The sequence below is a fragment of the Pristiophorus japonicus genome, chromosome 1 (assembly GCF_044704955.1).
Source record: "Pristiophorus japonicus isolate sPriJap1 chromosome 1, sPriJap1.hap1, whole genome shotgun sequence".
NCBI lineage: Eukaryota > Metazoa > Chordata > Chondrichthyes > Pristiophoridae > Pristiophorus > Pristiophorus japonicus.
The window spans coordinates 26,670,715-26,694,329 of record NC_091977.1 but is presented as its reverse complement, the minus strand read 5'-3'; the positions used below and the strand labels follow the sequence as shown (position 1 = coordinate 26,694,329).

General features: G+C 39.3%; 1 protein-coding gene and 1 long non-coding RNA gene across 4 annotated transcripts; one reads left to right on the top strand and one right to left on the bottom strand.

The window, feature by feature from the left end:
* Nucleotides 1-4,064: 4,064 nt before the first annotated feature.
* On the bottom strand, nt 4,065-21,294 carry LOC139277470 (uncharacterized). Of its 3 annotated transcripts, none has more exons than XR_011596092.1 (6): nt 21,090-21,294; nt 19,082-19,223; nt 17,314-17,427; nt 9,727-10,260; nt 8,315-8,424; nt 4,065-4,298 (listed from the first exon to the last, which is right to left on the bottom strand). It is a non-coding gene; the product is annotated as an uncharacterized lncRNA (long non-coding RNA). The 3 variants fall into 3 exon arrangements; XR_011596097.1 differs by having other exon boundaries at nt 9,727-9,816; XR_011596102.1 differs by having other exon boundaries at nt 19,082-19,216.
* hand2 (heart and neural crest derivatives expressed 2) lies at nt 10,788-13,854 on the top strand. Its single transcript, XM_070895873.1, has 2 exons — nt 10,788-11,898; nt 13,126-13,854. The coding sequence occupies exons 1-2, from the start codon at nt 11,350-11,352 to the stop codon at nt 13,222-13,224; spliced, it is 648 nt and encodes a 215-aa protein (XP_070751974.1). The 5' UTR covers nt 10,788-11,349; the 3' UTR covers nt 13,225-13,854.
* Nucleotides 21,295-23,615: the final 2,321 nt, after the last annotated feature.

The following is a 23,615-nucleotide window of genomic DNA, read 5'->3' as shown; positions in this document are numbered from 1 at the left end:
TTTAAATCAATTCATTCATGTTTAATTTTATTGCAGAGATTGTGGCTGATTTAGAGGAAGTGGTGGGGCATCCGACATAAAATAACACCAATATTAAAATAGAATGTATGAAGGTTAATATTAAACATATCCTATTGAAGCATGCAACAACAACAACTGGTATTTATATAAGTGCCTTTAACATAGTAAAACTTCCCAAAGCGCTTCACAGGAGTGTTATAAGACAATACAAATACATTTGACACCAAGCCACATAAGAAGAAATTAATGCAGACGACCAAAAACTTGGTCAAATAGGTAGGTTTTAAGGAGCGTCTTAAAGGAGGAAGGAGAGGTGGAGAGGTTTAGGGACTTCAGAACCGTAACCCTGTTCCTCTCTCTACTGAGTGTTCCCAATGTTTTCCAGGTTTTTTTTTTAGATTTCCAGTATTTTTCTCTTGTTTTTAACGCCAAATCGCTATTTTCCTGTGTGCACCGGCTCGCGGAACTGAGCGTAACGCGAGGCAAGTGGCCCATTGACTGTGCTGATATTAATAACCAGTAACGATTACAGCTCACGCGGTTACTGTGTCACTCCGACCAGGAGATATTGAGTTCCTGTGCAGTGCTGTCTGAACTAAAAAAATAACATGAATAGATAAACGGCAAACGATGGGTTTCTGCGGGGTTTCTGCTACTTGGTATGCACGTTTCAGAGTTTATGAATTAAGAACAATTGCATGAATTATTCATTCAACACCATCATCGGATTGCAAACGAATGCTGATACTAATGCCGATGTAATAGATTTGAAAATATTGTGTTGATTGCAAACATGTAGAACTGCAAAGTAGATATTAACGCATTTTCAGTAAAAAAAAAACATACACTTTACTATCAATATACATAAGAAGTCCATCAGGATTGCTGATGGTTTTAATTTATTAATTTTTTTTAAATAACTACAGTGGCTTTAACATAATGGCTTGTATTAAATTCCGACTGGAAGACACGAAACGAGGTGGCGAGGAGCCGCCGGCGGCTAACAGTGATATAATAGTTTAAAGACTGGATAATGATGGTTCCATTAAAAATGGGCCAACTGTAAGAGGTAAAGGGAAGAGAGAAAAATAAACCCACATTCCGGATTATCGTGGGAATAAAAAGCTCGCCTGCGGTAACCCGGCTTCAAACTTTTACAACGAGTTGTCAAAACACTTTAATCCCACTACATGATGAGCCGCAGCACCAGACTCATTCTGACGAGTTCGCAATCCTGTGCTCTTTAAGTTTATATATAACGCGCCTGTCTGCCCAATGGCCCGATGAGTACATGGCAATAGTCATTAAAATTCCATTCTGCAGCATAGCTTTCCACTGACGTTTTATTGAAGGTACTTTTAATGTGGCAAACGTTTGTTATAATGTTAATTTCACGAATTAGTATTTCTGGTTCCATGCAAAAAAATAGCTTTAGTCTCGTTGTTTCCCCCAAAAAATCAATATGAGTTGTTGATTTTTTTTCTCTCATTCTTGTTTTTTGTGAATCTTCCCAAAATTAAAGACCGCATTAAACATTTGCCAAAAGCTTCTTGACAGGCGCACGGGCGTTGTTCGCTTAAAACATGGAAACAGAAGTTACAAATTAATCGTTTCCATTTAGCGTCTGCAGTTGCTGGTGACTTTCATAGAATGCAGGAATACATCTCTACATGCACCATTTCCCTTTACAGTGCGAGAGTCCTCCCTGCCCTTCCAGTTCACTGAGATTTGATTTCAATCTCACTATTCACTTTACAGTGTTAGACCTAGTATTTAAAATACTTCCAAGTCTTTTCTATCAAAGGTGCAATAAAGGAATATAATTGTATATACAATATGCATATTGTACCTTTGATTTTAAAAAAGTTGACAGCAGTTTATGCTTATTTAATTAATATGTATGTATAATTGTACCTTTCATAAAAAAGAGTTGTGAGCATTTTATGCTTATTTAAATAATATTTATATATATTACTGTACCTTTGATAAAAAGAGTTGCAAGTATTTTATACTTATTTAAATAATAGTTATATATTTATTATTGCACTTTTTAGAAAGCGTGTAAGCATTTTATACTTATTTAAATAATGTGCATATATAATTGTACCTTTGGTAAAAGAATTGTGAGTATTTTGTACTTATTTAAATAACATGTATATATTATTGTATCTTTAATAGAGTTGTAAGCATTTTATACGTATTTAAGTAATATGTTAGAAATATTGTATCTTTGATAAAAAAAAAATATTGTTACCATGTTATACCTATTTAAGCAAAATGTATATATTAATGTGCCTTTGATTTTAAAAAGTACGCATTTTAATGCTTATTTAAATAACATTTGTACCTTTGATAAAGAGTTGTAAACATTTAATGCATATTTAAATAATATAGTATTGTCCCTTTGATGTATATATATTATTGCATCTTTAATAAAGAGTTGAAAACATTTTAATGCTTATGTATTTCTAAGCATTCAGTAAATATATGGAAATATAAATTATTGGTTTTCCCAATGACCTTTTTCGGAAATCTGTTCAGTGCCCCCCCCCCCCTCCCCCAGTCTCCGGGTTGATTGTTATGTGCAATTTTGTTCTCGTATACCACTGTTGTGTATACGGATGTCAACTTTAACCTATACTAGAAATTCTGCAAAAGCAAAATAAGAAGCTCAATCGAATGGGAGAGATGTTGGACTAGTCTGTAAAAAAAAACGACTTATTGTCAATTTCACAACACGGTAACTCACAAATCATTATAAGAAACCGAGTGGACCAGGAGGTTGGGGGAAATTGCAAATCATCAGACACGCAATCGCAAAGTTGGTTGCAATGGGATACTGGGCTCCCTGCACTTTCTATTTTCGGCATTGTGCACATAAACCACAATTGGAGCGTTGCACAAAGCAAACGAATAAACCGTTAGCAAAAAAATAACTTTCGTGCTTAGTTTCAGTGACTCTATTTTTTCGGTTAGCACATTTGAGTGCAGGACATATTGACATGGTTTTGAAATTATCTGAGGCTTGTGTTTTTGTGCCACCTTTAAACGTTAACTTGGTTGTTTTTGTACTTGATTGAATAATAAAGCATGATTTTTCTGAGTTTTGTTTTGAAATCGATGTTTGGACTTGATGTTAAAAAATAGCAAATATTCGTTGTGTTTTCCAACTCGCCAGCCATATCTTGCTTTTCTCTATTTGTTTGTGTAAAATAAAGTTTGAAAGCACATCTGAGAGAGCTAGAAGAGTGTGTAACAAGAGAATGGCCAAGTGACCCTTGGAGCTGATTACATGTAATTACCTGGAGCCTCAGCCTGTCCGGAGACTGCGAGGGGGGGTGCGGGGGCACCTCATTCAGGGTAACTACAGTGGTGAGAGGGGGTGGGAAACAAGGGGTAACACTTAATACTGTAAATACTTTTCAAATCGAAATAATAGAGACCACAATTCTGCTGTGTTGAAAGTGAAAACCGAGGGGATAAATTCAGCAACAGTGATCGATAAGTTTGTTTATAGTTTAAAATAACTTTTTAATTACGAACTTTAAAAAAATTTCGTGAAGCCAATCACTACAAATTTAAACAGGAAAACTGCAAGCATTTGATAATTAGCAGTCAAGGTATAAGCTATTTTAACTCGCAAATGTATATTATTGCATGCAAAGCGTTTCAGCGATGGATTGGCGATGGGTGCCTTGTTCTTTTTCCATCGACCTAATTCTCATTTGCAAAGCAAATTCATCAACTAAAAATGATTTCGCCAACGACCCTGTGTGCTGTGTTGAGGGATGATGCGGAGGTCACTGCAATGAAATCTGAGTTTGAACAAACGAATGACACATATGTAAATACATATATGTATATAATTTTAAAAACTAAATGTTAAAATGCTTTGGCTTTGTTTTTCGGGTGCATCATCCCATCTAATTGCCTGGAAAAGCTTGCAAATTTTTGATACTGCCTGGCATTTTATCTCAGGACTCTGCTCGTCCTTACCTACTTTGTAAAAAGGGTGTTAATTTTGATTCAGCTGTGAGCTTATGCACTTACCACTTTACTCGTTGCAAACCACAATTTAGACAGACAGACACATTAGGTTACACCCGGTCATGTGTGTATATTATATATATATATTGGCGTTCGTGTATATAGACCCATGGATACATATCTTGGATGAATACATTCATTAAATGTGATATTAGCATTTCGGTGTATCCATTCACGTTTGACTCGCATTCACATATTGAGCAGATTCCTGTCGGCTTGTGTTGAGAACTCTGTAATGCAACATACACAAAAAATAAACAGGTTTATTGCAAGTCAACTAAATATTACCCATCCCGCGTTATTCTGTCAAACAAAACAATTACAGGTGCAAATATATTGTGATTTACAAGCATCTTCAACATGGCCCCGTGCATTTCCAATGTTAATACATATATTTTTATTCTTAAGCAAGGTAAAATGAAGCCTTCTGTGATACCTTTCATAAGATGATAACGTGATAACGCAAATCTTAAAAAAGATTGCCTCTTTTGATTTACCCCAAAGACAGCTTGTGCTAATGGCAAGAGTGAGGATTCTGAATATGTATTGTGAACATGTACAGCGACCCACCGTTGCTTTCCAGCTGAATAAAATGGCACATGCCTTATACCGTGTTCAGAATAAATCCCATATAAAAGGGAAGCATGTCCACCCGTCTGTGCATGAATAGGATTTGCACTTTTCGCTGCACCGCTATACTCGGTTTCTCATGTCCCAAAGCCGGACGGCTATCTCAGCACCAAAAACATTTTTTTATTTCAATTGCAGAAAGTTCACGTCAGCAGAAATATCTTGCACTGGAAGAAGTTTGTTTTATCAAGCATCGGCCTTCAAACGGCCCTAACTATCAATTTACCAATTTCCCACACGTTATTAAGCAGAGTTTAAAGTTGAAGCATTATTGATTTGTTAGGAACAGAGAGAAGAAGAAAAATCAATCTTACTGTATGGCAGCGTGCAATTAAGATAGTCCCGTCTGCCTTTTGCTCGCAATCTCCTGGCACTGAACTGCGCCACCCCACGAGAAGAGGCGGCAGCGCATCTTAACAATTTATCCACTGGCATATACCTGTTATCTCTTAAAGGCTTGTGTTCTAGCGTCTTAAGAGAAGTAGCGGCAGGGACTGTGGATGCATTGGTTGTAATTTACCAAAATTCCCTGGATTCTGAGGTGGTCCAGCAGATTGGAAAACTGCAAATGTAACGCCGCTATTTTAAAAAGGCAGACAAAAAGCAGGAAACTATAGGCCAGTTAGCCTAACATCTGTGATTGGGAAAATGTTGGAGTCCATTATTAAAGAAGCAGTAGCAGGACATTTGGTAAAGCAAAATTCGGTTAGGGAGAGTCAGCATGGATTTATGAAGGGGAAGTCATGTTTGACAAATTTGCTGGAATTCTTTGAGGATGTAACGAACAGGGTGGATAAAGGGGAACCAGTGGATGTGGTGCATTTGGACTTCCAGAAGGCATTTGACATGGTGCCACATAAAAGGTTACTGCACAAGATAAAAGTTCACGGGGTTGGGGGTAATATATTAGCATGGAGAGAGGATTGGCTTACTAACAGAGAACAGAGAGTCGGGATAAATGGTTCATTCTCTGGTTGGCAAATAGTAACTAGTTGGGTGCTACAGGGATCAGTGCTGGGACCCCAACTATTTACAATCGATATTAATGACTTGGAAGAAGGGACTGAGTGTAACATAGCCAAGTTTGCTGATGATACAAAGATGGGAGAAAAAGCAATGAGTGAGGAGGACACAAAAAATCTGCAAAAGGACATAGACAGGCTAAGTGAGTGGGCAAAAATTTGGCAGGTGGAGTATAATGTCAGAAAGTGTGAGGTCATGCACTTTGGCAGAAAAAAATCAACGAGCAAGTTATTATTTAAATGGAGAAAGATTGCAAAGTGCTGCAATATAGCGGGACCTGGGGATACTTGTGCATGAAACACAAAAGGATAGTATGAAGGTACAGCAAGTGATCAGGTAGGGCAATGGTATCTTGGCCTTTATTGCAAAGGGAATGAAGTATAAAAGCAGGGAAGCCTTGCTACAGTTATACAGGGTATTGGTGAGGCCACACCTGGAATACTGCGTGTAGTTTTGGTTTCTATATTTACGAAAGGATATACTTGCTTTGGAGGCAGTTCAGAGAAGATTCACTAGGTTGATTCCGGAGATGAGGGCGTTGACTTATGAGGAAAGGCTGAGTAGGTTGGGCCTCTACACATTGGAATTCAGAAGAATGAGAGGTGATCTTATTGAAACGTATAAGATTATGAGGGGGCTTGACAAGGTGGATGCAGAGAGAATGTTTCCACTGATGGGCGAGACTAGAACTAGAAGCCATGATCTTAGCATAAGGGGCCGCCCATTTAAAACGGAGATGAGGAGAAATTTCTTCTCTTAGATGGTTGTAAATCTGTGGAATTCACTGCCTCAGAGAGCTGTGGAAGCTGGGACATTGAATACATTTAAGACAGAAATAGACAGTGCCTTAAATGATAAGTGGATAAGGGGTTATGCGGAGCGGGCAAGGAAGTGGAGCTGAGTCAATGATCAGATCAGCCATGATCTTATTGAATGGCAGAGCAGGCTCGAGGGGCTCTATGGCCTACTCATGCTCCTATTTCTTATGTTCTTATGTTACTTTCTGTATGCATGTAGGTGGGTACAAAGAGGCGGATCATCCTTGCTCATATTAAGTCTACATTCGTTCTCTGACCATTTCTTTAAATTATTTTTTTAAAGATACAACAAGGCAAAATCATGCTCCTATGTATCACCGTTACTGAAAGCACATGTTGCCAAAAAGTGATGGAGCACGAAATGGAATCACAACACAGAAGCGGTCCTGTGTTTTTCTCCACCTAGGCTATCCTCACTCACTGGACAGAATTGGGACATCGATCTCGACAGGCCTGCATCCCACACCGAGATTTCTGTAAAAGTGGGCATGGAATTGAACCATATGGTTGTGTAGATCCACGTCCAAAGTCTGTTTAGCATTGCTCCAAGAAAAAAATAATGTTAAGCAATTGGCCAAGCTTTTCATCTGAACTGTACTCAGATGAGATTTTTTTTCTCCCCCTGATTTTTAGAACAGAATCAAAATTTTGAATTTTAATTTTGAAAGGCACTGTATTCTATCTTATTCCTGATGCTGACCCAAAGGATCAAACGTTTCATTATTGCATTACCTATATAACAATTAGAAAGGATGCATTTAACTGGGCTAAATAGCCTACATGTGTGTGTGTGTGTGTGTGTGTGTGTGTGTAGCTATATATACTAGATAGATAGATAGATAGATAGATAGATAGATAGATAGATAGATAATTAGAAAGATAGATGGATGTAGATAGACACAGACAGATAGATAGATAGATTTTAAATAGATAGCATTTTAGATAGATAGATTTTTAGTTAGATATATAGAATTTTAGATATTTATAGATAGAATTTTAGGTTGATTATTGGATAGTTAGATTATATCTATCCGAGAGAGGATAGCTATAGTATATATGTGTGTATTTATAATAGTTATATGTAAAATCTCACTTTGTACAGCCATCCTACCAAACTAATATAGTGTTTCCTTTTTAAGTATCGTCCTAAGCTTTTTGCCAGAATATATGCAGTATCTTTTTCTCACCGTCGAGTATTTTATATATTATTTCACGTTATATATTTCTATTGATTCGGCAAATGGAGTTATCTTGGTAATAAAGTGAAGGTGGTGCACCCAAAATCTCACGTCTGTGGTGTTTTAAAATGTGTTACTATTATTCCAATCTGGCCAAGTCTGGGAAAAAGTAATTCGAATTGAGAAATCGTGTTTTTTTTTAGATACATGTTAGCACTTTTTAAAAGTTGATAAACTAAAGTGAGGTGATTATGACCCTCGCCGTACTGAGATGGCCTCCTACTATGCTATTTCTATGATACGAGATTGTCCTGCCATGTTTTAAACAAAACCTGCACCTTTTAGTTACATAAATTAATGTGATGGAGGTTCCCCACCCCCAACAAAGATTTCACCGAGTATCGATACATCCACAGCCAATCCGCGTCTTTTATTTAATTCTCAATATACCATTTCCTTGAGTTCGTTGCAGCCCAGTTTCAATTTGAATTGGTGAAATCTTTAACACGATTCTCGCTGAGAAAGACGGAACGAGCTTAAGTCATAAAAGCTGAGCTTGTTTGTAAATTGTATATGCTGGGAAATAGTAACACTTACCTCAGATTGTGCGAGAAATGCATGGGCAGTCACTGTGGCATTGCAGTCTTGATGTCTTCGTTAGCAGCATTCGGAATGATGTTTCAAGTGGATTATTTTTCCAGTAGCAACTGCAAGGAGACGTTGAACGTTCAATCGCAGGAACAATTTGGCTTCAGCTTGTTCATTCCATAAGTATATTGGGTGCATTTTTAATTAAAGCTGAGAATTGCAGTCACGAGTGGCCCAATCCTTTGTGGCTGCAAGACCTTAGCCCTGTGTGATTTGCAGAACAGTGTGGCCAATGTGACCCGCTCTGTACAGAATAAATGCTCTATTGCATATTGCTGATAAGTCTCTGTCTGCAACAGTCGTGTAAGATGCCACAAAAAATACTGAATGCCAAGCAGCGTACTTAACAGCAAACTGAATTTATTCATGTTTATTTCAAATCCAAACATACCAGGTGAAATGTACAAAGATCAGGGTTTCGACAAATCGTCAAATATTGTTAATCTCTATTTATATACAATTCTTCTGTCACTTTTTTAAAAATGTAATATTCCGTTTAAATAGATGCTCTACGCTCCTCGCACTGCTACAAGTATCCCTTTCACAACTGTGTTCATTCTCACTTCACTTATTATACATTATACACGTTTCCCGTTTGCTACTCTGTATAGCAAAAACAAAAAATAATGGTTTGCACGTATCGTTATTGATTATTGCAACTGCTAAGTGAGGCTTTCTGTTGAAATAAATGCAGCGAGCTGCAGTGAAAAGCAAACTGCATTGTTTTTTAGTAAGCGGTGTTTGGCATTTTCCAAAAGAGTATATACTAAGAAAGCAATTTTCCTTGATAGAGATATACGATAGAGACACTCAATTTGTTCATCTATCTGAGGGGTTTTGTGGGTTGGGCTGACGTGGAAAAAAGAAGCAAAATAATAAAAGAAAGCGTCAAGCAGTCCGCTGCGGCCAGGGTTTTAGTGACAATTGAGATAAAAGGATGATTAGAGAGGCGTGGTGGGGGGGGGGGGGGGGGACACTTTACTTTATTAGACGATACAAGTCTTTGACACTCAAAGTAGGAATAGAATAAATCAGTGCAGCTTTAAATAACTTAAATTGATGATTCTTTGTAGAAGTACATATTAAGCATATGTGTTAAAGGATGAGAGTCAAACAGACCCATCTATACAGCAATATTTTGGAAGTCATATTAGCCACAACCAATCTCACTGGATGCTTCAGTATTCTACCAGTTTTATTTTTCCAGAAAATAGGGACCAAACACGGAATCAGCTCACCCACCCTCCTCCGAACTGAAACACATTTTGACTTATTTTGTCACCAGTGATGAGAGAATGAAATGCCCGCATATACTGATACATCCAACCTGCATTATAGCACACAGGTATAAAACAACAAACCTATCAGATCACTCCCTGATTCCCTTGGCCATCTATCCGTCTCCCTGAGCACCTTAAGGACGCTGTTCTCGTCTTGACCCGTTTGGAATTCTAGGGGGAAAAAACATTAAGGATATTAGCCTCCGTGAGGGTTTTACATTTATTCCATTTTTATGTCGCAAGTTATTCATCCAAGATTCGATTCTTGGCCCAACTCTGGTTAATTTTCAACCTGGGAATGATGGTTCGAAAAATGGGTCCTGCTTTTTGTGTTGATCCGTACTTTTTCCCAAATAGAACACGACTTTCTTATTAATAAAAAAACATATTTCTACCAGGGAATAAAATGTTCTCATAATATTAATGTTCACTTCCCTCAGTGAAAGACATACGGGTTCTTCCTGAGCAGTGCTTGTCCGTGATGGAATGCGTCCCCCCTTGTTGAACCACAGAATGTCCCTTGCATGCTACCATCAGCTCAATTACTTGCCCTGTGTGGAATTTGATCAACTCCGATCGCGCTGAATCGATTAGCAGATCAGGATATAGCAACCTCTGAAAACAAGAGAGAGGTCGTTGGGTGTCGTTACTTTCAGGCATGCACGACCGGTTGCATTTTATTAAATTAAAAAGAAATCTAGCTGGTCGGAAGCACGGAACGACATCGAAAATTAAACTGCTCACTCGACATCTTGCCATGTTTTTGCACGCATTATTATGCTTACAGGTTTAGTTTGAATCATCATACATTAGGTGTCTCCAGGCTCTCTTGTTTTTAATAAGACAAAACAAATAGAGTTATCTTTTAACGACCTTTCCAGAAACAAATATTTCAAGATATATGCGAAGAATACTTGTTTACGAGATTTTTTTTTGCACATTGTTAATTTCATGATGGAAAAGAAATTGCAAGCCAATCCAAAAGTGAGTTTCGGCAATTAGATAGGTAAACAGTCCAAAGAAGTTTTAATGCTGAGTCTGGGGAGCCTCCCCTTTCACAGTCCCATTGGCCGCCCGGCGCTCTGACGAAATATATTAACCCAAGCTGCCCCTAATGATGCAGCTTTACATGGAGATCAAACTCGGAAAATCCTACTGCTGCGGCTCAACCTCGCCGTGACTGGATCAAAAAAAATATTGGAGCACGATTGCGGATAAGTGTTTTTTTTTTGGTCTGTGTGTGTGTGCGTGCGTGTGTGTGTATGTGTGTGAGAGAGACAGAGACCAGTGCTGAACCCTTTCCCAAATCCGTCTGAAGAGGAAGAAGATTATTTTGCGTTGTGTTCCTTGATGCTGCTTGCAGGCACAGGAGCCTAACACACACTTTCTTGTTTTTTTTAAAAGAAGGCTTTTATTCCCCTCTCTCTCTCTTTCCAAGTGACAATTCTTTTAATGTAACAAGGAACAGGGAGAAACTTTACCATGGAGGAAGTCGGTTGTAAGTAAAGCACCGCGATATTTAAAAGTCTAAAAAAACATCCTTCACCAGAAGTTGGTCAAGAGCAAACAACAAAACTTATCTGAACAAAAATATCACACAAAGTTGCGTGGGCTTTTTTTAATCCTCTCTCAAATTCTTCCAATACATTGTGGAGAGGGAGAGAAAGAGAAAGGACTGGGGCGAAATTGGCTTCCAATCGAAAAATGAGTTTAGTTGGAGGATTCCCTCATCACCCTGTGGTACACGATGGTTATCCTTTCGCCGCCGCGGCCGCCGCCGCAGCCGCCAGCCGCTGTCACGAAGAGAGCCCCTACTTCCACGGCTGGCTCATCAGCCACGCCGAGATGTCTCCCCCCGACTACACAATGGCGCCGTCCTACAGCCCCGAGTACGCCAACGGCGGCGCCGGGCTCGACCACGCGGCGTACGGGGGCGTTTCGTCGTCGTCGGCGGCGGCGGCGGCCGTGGCGGCGGCGGGAGGCCGGCCGACCAAGCGCAGGGGAACGGCCAACCGCAAGGAGAGGCGCAGGACTCAGAGCATCAACAGCGCCTTCGCCGAGCTCCGCGAGTGTATCCCCAACGTGCCCGCCGACACCAAGCTCTCCAAGATCAAGACCCTGCGCCTCGCCACCAGCTACATCGCCTACCTAATGGACCTCTTGGCCAAGGATGACCAGAACGGCGAGACGGAGGCCTTCAAGGCGGAGATCAAGAAGGTGGACGTAAAGGAGGAGAAGAGGAAGCGGGAGCTGGTAAGGAAGATTAAGGTTGCACTTTTATTTTTTTGCAGTTTAAAGCTAATTTTTCTACTTTAAGGCTAATTTACCAGTTTAAGGCTCATTTTTGCAGTTTAAGGCTAATTTTTCCAGTTTAAGGCTCTTTTTTCTACTTTAAGGTTACATTACATTTTATCGTGGACCTATTTTTGTCTTCAATTGTCCAACCCAAGGTCTCAAACCACCAACCGGTTGAAGTTTGCGTGCCACATTATCTTTGTCACTTTCTTTAAATTCAATGCAAAAAGGCGCGCCAGGCTTCAGTGTAACGCGCACTAACAGTAAATAGATTGGAGAATGCTGTATGGGTTTCCTTTTAACTATTTTTTAAAATGTAAACTGGACGAAATGATTGCAGGTACTGTACCGAGCTTTTCATTTTGTAACAGGGTTTGGGGAGGCCTGCAAAGGCTGGGGCAACAGGAGTTGTTTTTTTTTCCGCAAATCGTTCATTGGCAGCATTAGTTCTTACTATTCTGAAGTCATTTCCAGAATCTCAATCCTATTTTCATAATGAAGCATTTTCGCAATCTGTCCCTCGCAAAGAAAGGGGGAACGCCACTGAAAAACAGCAGTGTTCCAAGAGGGTGCATCTTTTACAACATTAGCCCGCGTTCTCGACATCCCAGTATAACTGAATCCGAGTTTAATAAGCTTGATTATTGAAAGAATATTCGACGCTTGAACTAAACGGCCTTTCTCCCGCGCCTAAGACCAATTTACAGCAACTCTACCGAATACAATTTCGTCAGTGAGTTATTGTTTTTTATTTTTAAAAAAGCAAATTGTAAAGGAACTAAAATGCTGTTGTCTTCTGCTACTAACACCGTTCCACGGGAAAAGCTTATTAACACCGGGAAAAAGGTAAAACGACCAAGGTCATAGGCTAAATGTGCAAGTGTTTACTCAAAAACACATATCTGAAAGCCAGAAGTATATATGGCTCAATCGTGGAACCAGATATTCCATATTAAGTTTTCAGGGAAGCAAGCAGAAGCTGAATCGGCAGATTCTGTAGCAGAAACTACGCCACAATTGCTTAAAATACCAATGTGCGTGTGCGAACCTATGTTTTGTGAGCGGGCAGTGTTGAAGAAAGTGTATGTTGTGGGGTACATTGCTTTTTTAAATTACAATGGGAGCGGTGGTTGCATCATAAATAATCGTCTTTAATTTCACCTTTTTTTTGCTGGGATTCGGCAGAATGAAGTTTTGAAGAACACAGTCAGCAGCAACGATAAGAAAACAAAAGGGAGAACTGGCTGGCCGCAGCACGTCTGGGCTTTGGAACTCAAACAGTGAAAGTTTGAACCTGAACTTAGAAGATGGGGGTGGAAAAGATTTCCAGATCGGGGTCCCCCCAATACTTGTCACACAAACTTTCGCACGTCGACAGAAGCTATATATGTTCAGAATCAACTTTATTTATATGTGCAATTTACCCCACCCCAGTGAGAGAGAGAGAGAGAGAGAGAACGGATTGCTGGAAGAAAAAAGCATTTCACATTTGGAAGAGAAAGTCCGAGGTGGTAAGGGGTTGTATTGTTCCATAGTAGATGTGAATTTTTGTTTCGTCCCTTTCTAGTGTTAAAAGTTTATAGCACGCATATACATACACACACACACACACAAAGATTAAGAATTATGTATGTGAAGTGTATCTTTGGAAGTACCTTGTGCGTATTTTATTTGGATATAAATATGCAAGGTTTTATTTCCGAACGTTGTATTGGAACGGAAAGTAGGTGTGCCAAAGTGCAATTTTGGTCATATTAGTGTGCAGTTTATAGCATTGTGTTGTTGTGTTGTGGTCATGCAGTATTGCGTTCGATTATTTTCCAATAATTGTTTGACTTGTGCACTTCCGTCCAGCAAGTGGAGATTAATATTCGAGATGTAAACGTTGTAATTATTGTCAATAAAAAAACCACTTTTTTACCAAAAAAAACACATACATATACATTTGCATCATTTCGACTTGAGTCTACCAAGGCCAATAGATTAAATTCCGGGTAGGTCAATGAATAATCACATGAAAATTAAGAATACCAATATACTGTGATATTCGCCCTCGACGAAAGCACGATTTGCCCTATTAATATAGAAAATCAAGTCCAATAATTATCTTGAAATGATTTCCTGTCACAAACCAGGGTCGTTCAGGTTGCGAGGTTTAGCGGGGGTTTTTTTGTAACAGCGCTAGAATTCCGTTTTTTTTTATAGTACTTTAAATCGCAAATGGCAGACATCCAACACATTAATTAGAATAGATTTGTAAAGGTTTCCAAACATTCCCAGGCGCTGAGTAAGCGTTCTTGTCTGAGGAACGTGAACTGATCCCTATAGAATTTTAAGCCCCCCCCCCTCAAAAAATTATAATAATTTTTTATTTAATAAATTCCCTACAGGATTCTTTTTTTAGCCAAAGAAAATATAATTTTTTTTAAATTATTACATTGTTAAAGCGTAGGGTTATGGGATGGACAGAAAATTGAATCATTAGTAGTTGATGAAATAAGGACAAGGAGTCAACAAATCAGCCTGGTCAGGTTGGACTTAAAGTTTGACCCCTTTCTGTGGGCCCGACCAGAACATGAAGCCTCTATAAAAGGTATATTTACTTGAAACTTTATGGGGGAGTGGAGGAGGTGGAATGCTTAAAATTGCTTAGTTTCAAGTAGACCTATTTTGTTGTACAGGTTTCCATGTGCATTCGGGGGCTTGAAAGGGAAATGCTTTTTTTCCCCATTGGGCTTAAACTCTCCCTGTTGAGATGGCACTGATAGTATTGTAAAAGAGGAGATTGTTTTGAAGTTATGTGGGGTCACCTTTGACTTCTGACAGGCCTGAAATGCAGTCGGTGGAAGAGCGATAGTCAGGGAGCGGTACAGATGTTCACAACAGTGTTTGTAACTCCACAAGTAATGCACTTTCTAGGGTTGGGAGGGGGGCATCGTTTTAAAGTGTATGTGTGTGTGTGTGTGTGTGTGTGCGCGTGTTCGGTATTAACATCTTAGATACCAGCAGTCGTAAGAAGCCGGCGTGTGCGCTACATAACTGGCGATTGCAGGTCTTACAACAGCAAAAAAAAAAGTAATTTCAGAGCGTTTGCCCTGCTCAGTAACTTTCAGTATCCTAAGTCACTGTGTAGTGAGTCGCAATATCCCGGTACTTGCGCGGCCGTGGGTGTACCACTATCCACCCCCTCTGTTTTTATGACACGCACCACCAGTTCGGGTAGGTACATCTGCAATTGCCCATAAAAGATAAGAGAAGCTTTACACCCTCGTGCAAATAGGTTACAAAGGCAAAGGTTGCGGGGTTAACAAAACTGGCTGTGGATGGGGAAAAGTGGTGTGCCCTAAAGGGTCATATTTTATGTTTGCTGTGTTTACATAGAAGTGCATTTGTTGCTAATACGCTGGTTGCAGTCTGTCTCATACTTACAAGGGGACTTTGATGCAATTTTCCATTCCCTCCGTGGCCTTAAGTCGCCCCCGTATATGCTCGCCGTGCTTATTTGACAAAACTCGCCTAAACTACGTGAAGATCTCGGTGGAACATATTTTCACCAGTCGCAAACAACCCCCAACATGGGCTGTTGTGGTAACCGAATTCTCGATGGTTGACTGTTAAACACAGCGAACGGCGGCTCGCTCTCTCTTTAACAAGCTAGTGACTCGGCGCTTGCATCTGACTTCGCCACCAACTCTCAAAACACATGCAACTTCCACATACACGGAATATATTAGCCACGGTTTATTCTGAGGAGTAAATAAAAGGGACACCGCACGCTTGTCATTGTAGTCGGCGATCAATTTCTCCGATGTCCCCAGTTATTTTAAAACATATACATTAAAATCCCCTCCACCTCACCCCCCCCCAAAAAAAACTGTATCCGTAAGGAAATCCATTCCAACTGTCAGCAACTGTCAATTGGATGCTGAGGTTTGTACCCGAGAGTTAAAATATCAGGCTTCAAAACTAGATATTGTACAAAGTCGTGTAGATCATGGCTTGCACTGTACGTTATCTGTTTATTTTGATTAATCCCTTTTCAAACAGCACTGGTGTTCCTGGGTGCCACTAGGCTGACACATTATGGTTAAGCCTCTGAATAAATAAACAGCAGTCATTTCCTGATGGCTCATATAGCTACTATATCTCAAAAAGGGTGCAAATATATTCTTTAAAAGAGTGAGAGGAAGTAGGATTTTAGATAGAATGATAGATTGGTTGATAGATTGATTAATAGTACATATATCTAGCGAGAGAAACGGTATCAATAATATATTTGTATAGAGATAGATTGATAGATAGATTAATAGTACATATATCTAGGGAGAGGATATCAATAATAAATGTATGGAGGTCAATAGATAGATTGATTAATAGCACATATATCTAGCAAGAGAGGATATCAATAATGTATATGTATAAATATATTTGTATGTAGATAGATAGATACATTTTAAATAGATTGATTAACAATACAATAATATTCTTGTGCAGCGATAGATTGGTAGATAGATTGATTAATAACAACGTATTTATATAGCGCCTTTAACGTAGTGTAACGTCCCAAGGCGTTTCACAGGAGAAATATTACATATATTTTGCGAGGAAAAGGGTATCTATAATATATCTGTGTAGATATAATAGCCAGCTCCTTGTTTAATGGGGATTCTGCCTTCTTTAGAACAGTCATGTGCAGGGTGAAAGCATTTGGGCCCTAGACATGTCGGAGCCGAAGCAACTGCCCGATTTGACGTTAAAAGTTAAATGGTGCAGTGAGATGTTCTGAGGTAAATTGATGGGCTATCGGGGATGTCAGTGACATGGCCTCGATACAACATGTGGGTTTGGTGTTGCCCGTAACATATTGATTCCAGCGGATGGCTCTGCATTTTCTACCCTGCAACTACACCCCCTCCCCATCCCATCTCTTTCCCTCCCTTTCACCCTGGGAAACTATTTGCAAAGCGTTAGTTGGCTGAACGATGAACCGGGGCTATCAAGGTCACATTCAGTTTTTTTTCTGCCGCTCTCATTTAAAGCAGAATTTCTCTTACCCGCCTTGTCCTTCCCCACACCTCCAGCACTAGTTTAAACCGTAACTGACAGAACTGAATACATTTGTATTGCAGCTGTTACAAGTTACGACTGAAAAATATGGCATGCAACCACCATTAGCAATATAGTTCGCTGTTTGATTTAATTGAGGATCCCTTTAATTTTACTCAAAACTGTCCCAGCTGGATCTCGCGTTTCAAACACCCGCGATGGTATTCTGTTCGGAACTGCTATAATTGAATGTAGAATCTGATTATTGAAATTTGCACCTTAAAATTAAGCACGAATTGCTCCCATTCTAATTAATAGTGTGCTCACCGTGTCTTTGGACTGTAGAGGTACAGCAGATTCAATAGCATGCGTCTTGTTTCTGGGGGTTTCTCGTCATCATCAAATCGTCCAGTGCTACCTTCCAGTTTCTTGAAAGCTGTCCTGAAATATCGCTACGATGTTAATGGACTGATGGAATCAATGGGTATATGCAGCATGAACTCCCGCCTCTGAGCTAACTCGAGTTAACATTTTCAACCGTTTTACATTTGCATGCTTTGCAGTATATTAGTCAATTCACAGGCCCACGCAATGGACACAATTACCCTAGGCAAACCAATAGAACTACTTATGTATATATCCGCAGCACACTGGGGCATAAAGGGACGGCCTGCATTCTATAAGGAAAAAGAGGTGCTTAACGTGCATCCAAAGTGTCTCAGATCGCGATTTGCAACTGCCTGTTGGCTTGTTTGACCAAAATAAGGCCGGATGGAATATGCGCGCCGCGGCAAAGGAATAGATTTGTTATGCGCAGAGAAGTTAAGACATTTTGAGTAATTGGTGTTTTAAATCATAATTATCTCAATTGGTGGGGCCCTCGAACAACCATAATCTCCCATTTAAAAAAAAACACAGCCAATTATTTTTTTTAAGCCTCTTTCACGAGGCGGAGGTCTGGATCACCCTACCTGTAAACAAGAACTGCACCCCTGTATCAAAGAAAGCAGAGTCAAACAGTGTTACAGTGCACCTTTTGTAGAATAGGTTTCAAACGCCGAGGAGTTATAGCACATAAACAATAGGCCTGACTGCAATAGCTCAGGAGTTAAAGAGATGCTGGCTGATGCCATCTTTCAAATGGCTGGATTTTCTTTTTAAATCATTAATGACAATTGACATTTATGTAAAGAACGTTTACATAGATAGCCTACGCGATTAACTATAGGGTGATATATTTACAATTAGTCGCATGTGCCACATTTAGTAGTGAATGTTACACACGCATTTAATTATAAATATAGCACTTTATATACATAGCGCCTTTCACGACCACTGGTCTCAAAGCGCTTTACATCCAATGAAGTACTTTTGGAGTGTAGTCACTGTTGTAATGTATAGATAGATACAATCCTCTGTTTCAACACACACATATGATTATAAATATAGAACTTTAGATAGATAGATAGATAGATAGTTACTGTTTCCACACACACATTTGATTATAAATATAGCACTTTATATATAGATAGATACAATACTATGTTTACACTCACACGTTTAATTATGAATGTAGCACTCTTTATATATCTATATATATATATCATACTCTGTTTCCGAAAAACCTTTAGTTCTGAATTGCCCCCAATACGCTGAATATACGCGGGTTTTGAATATAAAAGCTTCTTGCAACTTTCCACCCGAAAGAGATACATCATCTTGAAGCCAATTCGAGTATCAATGGCCTCCTATCTACCTCCTGTCTCTTGTTTTTTTTGGGGAGATCCGCAGACTTTCCCCTCGACGCGCCGATCCCTGAAGGCACACCAATTGATTAGCTTTAACATGATATTAGCAGGTCCCAATGGCTCCAATAAGCAGATAATTGCTGATAATTTGTTATCAGTGTCAAGATGGCGTCAAAGATAGACTCACGGGCCATTCCCCTCCGATTGAAGCCTCAGATAATCCTTGACCTTGGGACGACCTTTAGGTTGATGGCAGGAGAAGAACCAAAGAAATAAAATTGACCTTACAAGCAGGTGGTTCGTTCTCATCGCTTCCATGTAAAACATTAAAGACAAACATTGCATACCTGTAATTTAAGCGGGTGTGTTGCTTCTGCCTTGAACAAACAGCTCTGTTTAACCCCCAAATCGGTTCGATCCGATAGTAAAGTTGCATCAAACCTTGCGTGTTTAGATATTTATTTATCTCCAGTTCGCTTCCACTACAACCTCCCAGAAATTACAAAGTTATTAGAATGCTACGCATGACAACTGACATTATTCAAAACAAGCCTTCTATATATGGCCGTTCCCCAACTTCCCCGCATCGGAAAGCAATAGATTCTGGTATTATAATATACACATATTATTTTATGTATAATATGTATAATGTATTCTGGTATTATGTTATAATAGATTCTGGTCCTCTGGAGATGGTTTTCCGACAGTGTTCGCCGTATTGTATATTGTTGGCTAAAAGTTTGATCTTGCGGCACCATACAAGTTCTTATTTCTGGTATTACAGACATCTGGGAGTGATTACTGTGCTCAGCCCTCGCACCCCCCCCCCCCCCCCCCGTTGCATTCTTTATCTTCCCAAAGTTGCCTATAGACATATTGACGTCAGATCAGACGGCCAGGAGCCATCCTGTTCTCGAATTGGGTGCAATCATCCCAACTCCTTCCAGTTAGAGGCATTGGATTTCAAAATACGGAATGCGGATGCGAGTGAGTGAATGTGTGTGTGTGTTGCAGAAATATACGAGTGTGCCATTCGAGAGCCTGGGCTAAATATGTTCCATCGTTATAACTTGCGGACTGCAGTGTGTGCTGTCTTCCGTGGCGATGTTTAAAGGCAATTGCAAAGTGTTTGTATGAGAGAGAGAATGTGCGTGCGAGTGAGAAAGCGAATGCATGTGTGTGTGTAGACAAAATGTGATGTGTGTATATATATATATATAAATATGTGTATGTTTGTGCGTGTGGTTGTGTCTGTGTGTGGCGTGAGTGTGTGTGGGGTGTGCGTTATGGTTTAACGAATATATGCGTGTATATATAATGTGATATACATGGATACATACATAAGTGTGTACTTATAATGTGTGTGTATGTTATATATCTATAAATAGACTCGACTCTACATATCCAGTTGTTTGAGAAATATTTTTCGGTGAAACAGTTCTTGGGTAAAGAAAAGTGACTGAAATTTACATTGTTGCGACCTGATTCGGACGTTTCCAGTAGAATTTCTGTCTGATCAGCTTTATAGAAGGCACAAAACAAATGTGAACGACCCGATCTATATAATCTTGTTATTGTTGACAAGATTTAATTCAGTGCAAACGTAGGTGACCTCAGCTCTAGACATAACTCTGTCTCGCAAAGTAAGTCCACGTTTATTAAAATGATAAACCGAGTCGTGCATTAGCTATTGTGATCTATTTGTAATAGCTGTAGTGCATGTGGAAATCCAACGTTTTTATTTTATTTTACAAGAATGAGACAATCCAAAGTGCCATGTTAAGGGATTGAAAAGCTCTATACAAGAAGTCTATATCTGAAGGTCCCTTTGTTAAGGTCCCCGAGTTTCATTACTAAATGTAAGATGGTGGCCTCTTGGCCTTCCTTCCATTTTGAATTGGCTTCCTAAAATTATGAGCTATAGGGGCTGGTTAATTGTGACGAATGAGGTACTCTCCTTAAAATAGATTTTGGGTGCCTCCAGCAATTTTCATTCCAATTATATACGAGACGGTAATCAGGTTCTTATAGTAAATAATGTTTTTAAATGAATGAATGAATTTCGCGGAGGAATAAAGAACGGTTACCTTAACTGATCGCTTTGCCGGGATGTCCTTTATCGAAAAACAAATTGTTGAATTGATTATTTGTCTGACAGATTTTTAAGAATAGCTTTTGTTAAGGTTTTTCTTTTAAAAAGCGAGCCATGGTTTATGGAAGCTGACTTGCATTATGACCTAAAACGTCTACTTTACTGACCACCCAGTATTCGCCTCATATGTATAATAGTGAAAGCTATGGTGATAATTACAGATCCGCCAAATAATGTAAAAAGTCCGCGTTAATTATACTTACTTCAACATTCACGTTGTTAATTATATCCTTGGATAATCTTCTCTAAACTCTTTGTAATTTGATGAAAGCGGTTAGGGAAATGAGGGGAAAAAAATAAATCCTTATGGTACATTATTCAAAATTACAGCCTTAAATATCTGGATTTCGTGCAGTGCTATTGCTAACGTGTTTGTCTTCAATGAGGTGCGGGCTGACGAAACAATTGTTCATCATAACCGGACTGGAATAGAAACAAGATTGACTGTGTCCGCATTAAGTAAGCGAGGAGCAACCCTGGGGTCAGATAACGATTTCCATATATCAGGACATTGCCAGGAATGTGCTCATAGCGGGGCTGCAGAATATATGGAGTGGAGTGTACATGCAATCACAAATGTCTGCAAGGGTGTTCTGATCGAATGACTTGAATTCATTTCTATTGCTAACTTGTTAAATGTCTTTCTAAATATCTATATATAGATATACGCGCACTTGAGGTGCCATCTCTGTGGGCATTTAATCATTTAACAATGGAAATTAAGATATATATATATAGAGAGAGAGAGACATTCGTAAGAACAAATCTAATGGGAGTCTGAAAGTGTATGTATATATTATATAATATACTTGAGCCGCTACCTTTGTGGACATGTAATGATTTAACAATGGAAATTAAGTTATAAATAGAGAGAGAGAGCGCGCTATTTGTAAGACCAAACTATTAAGAGCCAAAAATCATATCAGTTTATTTATATGTATATATATACATATATGTATATATATGTATATATATATATACTTGAAGCGCCAACTCTATGGACGTTTAGAGCTAACAATGGGAATTTATAGAGAGAGATACTCGTAAGAGCAAAGTACTAGTAGGAGTCAGAAAACACATCAATTTGTGCATTGCACAATCCACAATAACGTTAGGTGTCCCATGGACTGGTGTATACAATTGCTGCATTGCCCATACTTTGGTTGCATTTTAATAAATAGATACTCCAAACACTAGATTTCCAGAAAGATGGTTTCGATGTATGATATTGCGGCCAATGTCGATAACCTGAGTCCCAGGTCCGTATGGAGAATGCCGAGGGTTTGTCTGGGTGTTAATGCCTGATGGGCCATTGAATGTACAGCTGGGGAAGAGTGGAGTTAGACGCTGCTAGCAGTGGGTGTATGGTCTGATATTCGGGAGATGCTGTGTTGTGTTTTTGGAGAGTCTGTCTCTGACCTATGGCGCTGTCAGTGTGACAGATCCCAGCTGGGAACTGAGGCCTTCCCGCTACTGTATGTGAGATTGGGTTTCCGCACTGTCCTGTGCGTCTCCACAGCCCTTCTCCCATCGAAAGCATATTGTCGCGCCCAAACCAGGCTGCTCTGAAATCATCAGAGGTGGGATTTTATATCCAAACAGCTCGCCACTCCTTCAGCCCCTCATCTGACCGGACCGAGCTCTTTAATTCTGGGACATGTAAAAGTCTTCGCGTGCTCTCTTACCTGATAATTTTATTTTCAACTGTTGAGCAAAATGAATTTTTGTTTCCGAAGTGAGACTCTCAGATTATTTTGGCCTAAAGATCACTCTTTTGTTTTCAGTTCGAAGGTAAGTCGATCGTTGGCAAATTAACAAATTGTATTTCTACACTACATATGTGTGTGTGTTTAGGTGGGTGGGTGTGTGGGTGTGTTATATTACATTTGTTCTGGCACTATTCGTATTTTCTGACTGTAAAGAGTCTCCGTGCTTGACCGGGAACCAGTTTGGGACAAATCCGACTTTTCCACGTAGTGTTTCCATCTTAATCGTGAAACCTCTTTAAATCAGAAACAATAACGAACAATGGAATTCCTTGAAATCACTCTCTTTACTATTACATAGAATTTGCCAGGAATGCGAGATGTTTATATATAAGTGTATGTCCGTGCGTGTGTGTGTGTGCAATATATTATATATATATGCAGCGTATATGCTATATATTTGTGCAAAATAAATAAAAAAGAATGCTGCATATATGTAATATATACCCATATATATATGCCATACATGTGTGGCTGTGCGTTTGCAATATACATATATGCCACATATATATGTGCAGTATATATATGCAATAGATATGCTATATATATATGCCATATGTTTGCTATATATATATGTGCCATATATAAGTAGAAAAGCAAAGATTAATTTAAGGAAAAAAAGTTCCATTCTTTGGTTAAAAATGGTCTTTGTATGAACGGCAAGCAGTGACTTGTTGAGACTGAAAGTGAAATGAACATTCCAAAGAGAGGAGTCTCGGAGGACGAGTTGTTCAAACTCCATCAGACACTTTTCACTTGTGTACAATTATGGGACGCACTCTTGCCAATTTCTCTTTTTAAAAAAAACAAAATCTGTAACCTACCAAACCAAAGTCTGCGAGCCGGTGTTGCGGGGAGCTGAGACAAAGCAGGAGCCAACTTCAGTGGAAGTGCAAGGCTTTTTAGTAAAATCTCAGTCGAGGGGTGGGGGAATACCCTCCAAATTTGGCCGGTAACTTGCTC

Bases quoted from the DNA above. Each gene is read 5' to 3' on its own strand.
- hand2 (XM_070895873.1), top strand. From the start codon at position 11,350: ATGAGTTTAGTTGGAGGATTCCCTCATCACCCTGTGGTACACGATGGT. The intron at 11,899-13,125 runs GTAAGGAAGATT...GGGATTCGGCAG, and splicing joins AGAAGAGGAAGCGGGAGCTG to AATGAAGTTTTGAAGAACAC.